Source organism: Fukomys damarensis, unplaced genomic scaffold (assembly GCF_012274545.1).
Source record: "Fukomys damarensis isolate Sample0158 unplaced genomic scaffold, DMR_v1.0_HiC HiC_scaffold_32, whole genome shotgun sequence".
Classification (NCBI taxonomy): Eukaryota; Metazoa; Chordata; class Mammalia; order Rodentia; family Bathyergidae; genus Fukomys; species Fukomys damarensis.
This window is the reverse complement of record NW_022900944.1, coordinates 47,818,829-47,825,946: the sequence shown is the minus strand read 5'-3', so window position 1 is coordinate 47,825,946 and position 7,118 is coordinate 47,818,829. Positions and strand designations below refer to the sequence as shown.

The 7,118-nt window shown below is 58.2% G+C and overlaps 1 protein-coding gene across 1 annotated transcript in view; it reads left to right on the top strand.

Moving 5' to 3' along the window:
- The first annotated feature begins 6 nt into the window (after window positions 1-6).
- The window catches only part of Slc7a5 (solute carrier family 7 member 5), a 23,290-nt gene continuing 16,178 nt past the window's right edge, over window positions 7-7,118 (top strand). Inside the window, exon 1 of the mRNA XM_033757883.1 lies at window positions 7-502. Within this exon, the coding sequence (XP_033613774.1) occupies window positions 43-502 (460 nt within the window). The 5' untranslated portion in view covers window positions 7-42. The remainder of the gene's footprint in view (window positions 503-7,118) is intronic.

Below are 7,118 nucleotides of genomic sequence, written 5' to 3'. Positions count from 1 at the left end.
ACCCCGGCGACCGAGGAGGAGGAGCAGCAGGCGCGAGAGAAGATGCTGGCGGCGCGGCGCGAGGACCCCGCCGGCGAGGGAGAAGGCGAGGGCGTGACCCTGCAGCGGAACATCACGCTGCTCAACGGCGTGGCCATCATCGTGGGTACCATCATTGGCTCCGGCATCTTCGTGACCCCCACGGGCGTGCTCAAGGAGGCGGGCTCGCCGGGACTGGCGTTGGTGGTGTGGGCCGTGTGCGGAGTCTTTTCCATCGTGGGCGCCCTCTGCTACGCCGAGCTGGGCACCACCATCACCAAGTCGGGCGGCGACTACGCCTACATGCTGGAGGTGTACGGCTCGCTGCCCGCCTTCCTCAAGCTCTGGATCGAACTGCTCATCATCCGGCCCTCCTCGCAGTACATCGTGGCGCTGGTCTTCGCCACCTATCTGCTCAAGCCTGTCTTCCCCACCTGCCCGGTGCCCGAGGAGGCCGCCAAACTCGTGGCCTGCCTCTGCGTGCGTAAGTAGGGGACCCCGGGCGGGAGGGGGAAGCCGTGTCCCTGGTCCCTGGTCCCGGAGCCCAGCATCCCTGCAGCACCTCCTCCCTCGACCATGGGAGGCCGAGGTCCCTGGTCCCGAACCCACTGGCCTTTCACTCATTCCGTCAGCCTCCTCCGTCCCTTGAGAAGCCCTCAAAAGCGAAGGAGTTCTGGGCTGCCCGTTGGGCAGTCTGCTTCCCCACCAGCTCCGATCCATTAAGACTTAAGGCTTATGTAGTGCCACCCGCAGGCAGGGCAGCTGTGCAATACTTAGTGTGTCTTGCAAGGGCCCACGTGGAGTGGCTGAAAAGCGGTTTCCTGTTTCTGCTCAGTTGTGATTGGTTGTTAAGAAATTGCAGCTTTAAAAAAAAAAATCATTCATTTCTGTTCTCCAAACTGGCCTGTCAGGACTTCAACAGGCTGACTCATAAGAAAATAGTAGTAATAAAATTGTCTGTGTAGTAAAAGGTGTTCACTTAGGACCAGGAGCAGGACTGAATTCCCCCTGCCCAGCAGCAAGGGCATCCATTGGCAGAGCCCTGGGTTGGTGGGCACAGCGCTAGTTGGCCATGGAGGGCTACTGTTCTACAAAACAGTTTCTTGCATGATTACAGGGTTAAAAAGTCAGATGTAGCAAATGCTACTTGGTTGGTTTTATTTTGTCTTATTTTGAGCTTTTGTCAATTCTCAAGTTCATCTCTGCCCAGCCTTGGACATGTCTTGCTTGCTGTCAAAATTCACACCGGAGCCCCTGGCCACCCACTACTCAGATTTATTTGTTTGCATTAAAGCTGCCACCTGATTTAGGGCCCTGCCTGCACTGTAGTACGTACAATTACAATAACAAGGTTACGCTTGAGGAAGGAAGGGTCAGAAGCAGTGAAACTCGGTGCTTGGAGTGGCCGCAGAGAAAGTGTTGCTCTGGGTGGTGTAGACCTGCTCGGCCGTCACCCACACTCTGGGGCAGGCTGCAGGGATGTGGGGAACAGAGCCAGCAGCACTCTGCCAAGTCAGGGCCTTCCTGAAGCCAAACAAGACCCGCACCGTGCTGAGAAGGGTCTCCACAGGTGGGCCCAGGACCCAGAAACTGCCTGCCCACATCTAGGCAGGGCGTGGCTGTGGCTGTTCTGCATGAGGGCGCGGGCTGGGAGGGAAGGCCAGAGGCTGAGTGGGGTGCAGAGAACAGTTCTGTGGGTGCACTGGGCTGCGTGAGAGGAGAAACAGGCCTCTGACAGATTTACTTTGCTTGTTTCTTCTTTAGGGAATTTTAATTGTCCAGTCTTCGTAACAGCAAGGGGTTTAATGGATGGGCCTGGCTGGTAATGGAATGCGCGTCTTCTCAGGGCTGCCTCTCACCTGTGAGATGGAACTGGAAGCTGGGGTGCTGAGCACATGGGCGATGCTACTTTGGCCAAGGGCAGACAGTTAGGATGGAGGAGCACACAGTTCTTTCAAATGAAAGGCCGACTAGTATAGGACTGTGTGGCCCCATACAGCCACGCATCTAATCCACCATGAGATCCACATTCCTTCTCTTCCCCACGCCTGGGCCGTGACTCCCAGCTAAAATGCAGGCTTCCAGAACTTTGTACAAATAGCCATATGCTTGTTCCACTAAGCTCTCACTGGATTGCCAGTACATCTTGCTCTCCATTTTTTTTAAAGCCTGAGGTAATATTTCCACCTCAGTACACCGAGGCAGCAGCTGCTTTTCAGCTGCAAGAGACCCTTCGCTTAGAGATCCCACAGGTGTGCTCAGCCCTGGGGTTCCTGCTTTGAGAAAGCAGCAAACAGGGGTGTGGACTCTAATTCCATAGCCACAGTGCCTTCCGAAGAAGCTGTTCCAGGCCAGACATTCATGGGCTTCTTTGGTGACAGAGGGTGAGTGACTTTCAAACCGTCCTTAGGGGCCCCATCCATGAAGCCCGGTGGTCCTGAATGGAAACCCCTGCAGGGTGCAGATGTGGGGTTCAGTGTCTGTCAGTGCCCCCCCTTTCTGCACAGGAAGGCATATACATGGGTATATGTGTCACCTCCTTTTTTACTGGGACAAAGATTCGCAGTGACAGGAAGGGACAGGCCCTCTGCAGGAGAGGTAGCTCCTGCCCAGGCCACATAGGAGAGGCTGCATCCCAGGGCCAGGCCCCAGCCAGGGAGTTGGGCCCAGCCAGGGTGGGACTCCAGCCAGGGTGGGACTCCAGCCAGGGTGGGACTCCCACCCACCCCGCAGGTGCTCTGACTTGCTATGGAGTCAGGCATCTGAGAAGCTTCAGGTGTGCGTGTGTGTGGCCTCACAGGTGGAGGGGGCAGCCTAAACCCTGACCTGAGGACAGCCATGCAGGATGGGGGACAGTTTCCAGCATTCAGCAGGGGACACTGCCCTGAAGAGAAGAGTTTCAGTGGATCTTAGTGGTCACATTGGAAATGGGTCCCAGAATTTCTCCTTAGGAAGAGAAAGGTGTTCACCTCACACCTCCCCAAGCCTGCTCCCGCAGAGGTGCCGCACAATGGCCTCCAGGCTGCACACTGACTGGGTACCTGGCTGCCAGGAATGTCCATGCCACACAGGGGGCTGGACTGGAGCTTTGGTTCTGTACATGTTTTCAGTCCCAGCGCCCATCCCTCGACCCCTTTCTGTTTGCTAAAGGCTGTCTGAAATGGCTTGGCTGGCCTGGCTCAGTTCGTGGGACACTCCTGCAGACAGGAGATGTGGAGAAAGCCAATTCTTGGGATCTGACACTGGGAATTAGGGCTGAGGTTCTTTTTGCAAGGTGACTTAAATGCATTTATTGTTTTTTGTCAGTCCTAAGTAAGAGAATTGCTTAAAGGTACTATTGCCTAAGGAGTACTCGATGGCATTTATGTGGACTTCAAGCTATGCAGGATCTTATCTACGGAAGTCTTGCAATGGGAGCTGAGATTCTGGCTGGGCCAGGCTGGGGTTTGAACAGGCAGCCTGACTTTTTTTGGGCCCCAGCTTCCCCTGTGTGCAGGGACAGAATGGTGGAGTCCCTAGTTGGGACTTATAGCCACCACGGCAGCTTCTCCAGCTCCTTTTACCCCCGGGGAGGAGCCCTAGGACGGAGGTATGTGAACTGGTCTTCTGCTGCCCTTGACCACCTGCCCAAGCCTGTGGATGCCAGGGACCTGGCCTGCAGACCAGGGTTCCCTAACATGAATGCAGGGGTCTGCCACCTCTTCCTGTTAGTGGAGGACAGGACCCTGCCTGCTGGGACAGCCTCCTGGACTTGCTCACTGTCAGGCCCCAGGCCACCCAGCTGGTTTGCAAACCTCTCATCTCTGGCAGCTGTGAATTCTGGAGATATTGTCATGCTTGCCAGGGCTTCCGAGAGTCAGATCTCCCTCACACCGGACCATGCCTCCTCTCCGGTGAGCACTGGGCTGGGTCGTGGGCCTTCTTGCTGCTGTGTGTTGGGGACCTGTGACCTGACCTATTTTCCACCTGGTGTCAGGTCGGGAGCAGCATGGCTCTGTGTGCAGAAACCCACAGGGCCTCCAAGCCTCCCTTTGCATTTCTGCGTAGAGTGGGGCCAGTCCCAGCCCCAAGTGGTCATCAGGATTAGGCCAGGCATGGTGTCCGTCACATGGCGTCTTCTGCCCTCCTTCATCTTGCTTGTCTTACAAAACTAAGGAAGGAGAGAGCAGGGCCAAGGTGAAGGCCAGGTATCTCCCTTCCCTGGAGCCTGGCTCCAGTGACCCACCCTTGGCATGAGGAGGGTGGAGGTGGGGTGTCTGGTTGAGGACTCTCAGCCTGGTGTAGCCCTTCCCTATGGAGCCAGCCCAGTCAGCTGACCTGAACCCAGGTGTCAGTGGGGTGGTGACCAGAGAGTGGATGGGTGGGGTGCTTTTGGTGCCCTCATCCTTTGAGTTGTCTGCTGGCCTCCTACACTTCTCGGGTGCCTACCACTGTAGACCCTACTCTCTCCAGACCTGTCCCTCAAGGCCTGGGGTGTCTGGACATCTCCCAGCCACCACTGCAAGGACACTGGTGAACAGGGAAAAGCCCTGGTGTTTCCAGGGCACCTGGGGGCCCTGTGTCTCAAGTGTGAGCTCTGTGCAGCTGACAGCCCTGTAATTAGCTCTGAAATCCGGCTTTCCCAGCAGCCATGCAGGGGCAGCTGGCGCCTGAGTGGGTCACGCCCAGTCATGGGGCCTGGCCTGGGCCTGTGGGCTGTTCACAGAGCGCGTGACCCCCAGACTGGTGGGAGGTAGGCGGGTATTTGTGACCCTCTCTTTCTGGGTTGCAGACCCTAGGTTAATCCCACAGAATGTGTAGAATCCCGGCCAGAAAGGCCGGCAGGTGCCCTCCCCCAAGAGATGGTGGGCACCTCATACCTCATGGTGGCCTCTCCTCAGGCTGCACCCTGGCCTCTGGAATCCATATAACCACTCTGTCTTGCTGCTGGGGAAACTGAGGCCGGAATAGGCTGGGGGCTAAAAGTCATGGCTCTGCCTCCATGCCTGCCCACCATTTGTCACCCAGCACACGTGGGTGGGGTACCGAGTGCCAGGGCCTGGGCTACCTGTGTCCTGGATGCCCAGGGAGCGCCTTCCTCCCTCTTGTGGGCAGTGTCCAGCCGTCCCTGTCCTCTGAGCTTCCTGTTGAAGTTCACGGTGCACATGGGCTCCACAACAGCCACTCTGCAGGAAAGAACGCTCACGTCCTCACCTCCCTCTGCAGGCTGCGTGCCTGTCCTGGGACTCAGGTGTCATTCAGGAAGCGGCAGGACTCTGCGTTCCCAGGAGGCACAGCCTTTCCCAGAGCCACCGCTTGTCCTGTATGCCTGGACACACTTGGTGACCTCAGCCCGTGTGCTGCCCAGCAGCGCCTCCTCCCCACCATTGTTGGGTCCCCCGGAAGGACCTGCACCTCATGCAGCTGTGCAGCCCTGGACTGTGGCTGGGAGGGCAGGTTCTGCATGTGCATCCAGGCTGGCAGGAGTCCCTGTCCAGCAGCAAGCTCCTGGGCACAGTACTTGCATGCTGACCCCCAGGACTGGCTGGCATCTGTCACTGAAGCCGAGCTGAGTGGCACAGTGCTAAGCCCGGGCCCTGCAACCCGACTAGTGCAGCGCTTTGCCCTGTCCTGCAGGCTTTACCAGCCTAGGGTCTGCCTTCCCCTCCTGCTACCCAAGGGACAGGCAGGTGGTGAGGGAGCCTCTGGAGCAGGCAGCAGTCCTTGGCCCTGGGTGTTCTTCCTGAGCTGCTTCAGGCCCCCAAGGAGCTGGCAGCTCTCAGCCCAGGGATGGGCCCAGCCTCTGCCCCTGCACCTGAGGCCCATGGGGTCGGGTGAGGCCAGGCCCACGGCTGTGTGTTCCCCACCCCCACCCCCACAGGCTTGATGGAGCCTGTGCTCATCTCAGCTGGCCGGCTCCTTACGGTGTCTGCCCCATCTGCCACTCAGATAAAGCAGCCTGGAAGCCCCACCCACCACCTCCACTGCCCAGAGCTGGGCCACCAGCCACTCCTGGGACAGCATCCACATGGCCCCGGAGCTTCTTCAAGACAGCGGGGGTTCAGCGGGCCTGGGACGTGGGAGACCTGTGTGTACTCACCTCGCTCTCCGAGCTCCTTCCACCGCTAGAGACGCTGCCTGGGAGTGCCCCTTCCTCTCCCTGGAGCATAGGGCTTAGAGTTGGGGTGCATCGTGTGGCACAAACAGAGCTCTGCTGGCTGGCGATGGAGACTCCTTATCGCCCACACACAGCCTAGCACCCCGCGTGACTATCACATTAATTAACAGGTGCCGGGGTACGTGTTACTTCACCTACAGAGCAGAGCAGAGCGCTGCTGCTTGAGGAGGAGGCACTGGCTCCGATGCGTTGAGCAACTCACTCCAGGTCAGAGCCGCAGAACTCAGGTGCCTGAGGCAGAGCTGTGGCGCCAGGGACCTTTAGGAAACCTTTGTTCCCCTGGGTACTCTTCCAGGAGAGCCCTGGAAAAGAAGTCACTGTGTAGAGATCTCCCCTTCGCCCTGACGCGGGATGTCAGCCGATTGCTCTGTTTAGTCTGCCTCTCTCTGACCTGTAGTGAAGACTGACAACTCCATCCTGGACAGTCACTGGCATCCTGCTTCTGTGCCAGGCGGAACTGTGTGTTCGTTAGAAATGGAAGGGGGGTGGGGGTAGCTCAGTGCGCACATGGCCAGGATTCCATCCGCGGCACTGAGGGGAAAATGAAGGGAAAGCCTCCAAGATCAGATGGAAAGTGTGCTGTCGGCCCCTAGTCAGGGGTTTCCACAGGATGTGGGGGGGGGGAGGCAGGGCGGAGCAGACAGGAGACCCCACCCCCGGACACAGGCAGTGGCCCCTCTGCACCTAGAAGTCCTCCTTGACTCCTCCCTGGAGCCCTTGCATTTTCCTTTGGGCCATCCTGGACCTGCCTGGCCTGACCAAAGCTCTCGGGACCCCTGGGATTCTGGCGGGTGGAGCTGCAGGGCTGACAGGTTCCTCTATGGATAAGAGAGTGCAAGGTGGGTGTGGTGGTGCACGCCTGTAATCCCAGCACTCAGGAGGCTGAGGCAGGAGGATCGTTGTGAGTTCGAGACCAGCCTGGGCGACATAGTGTTCTAGGGCG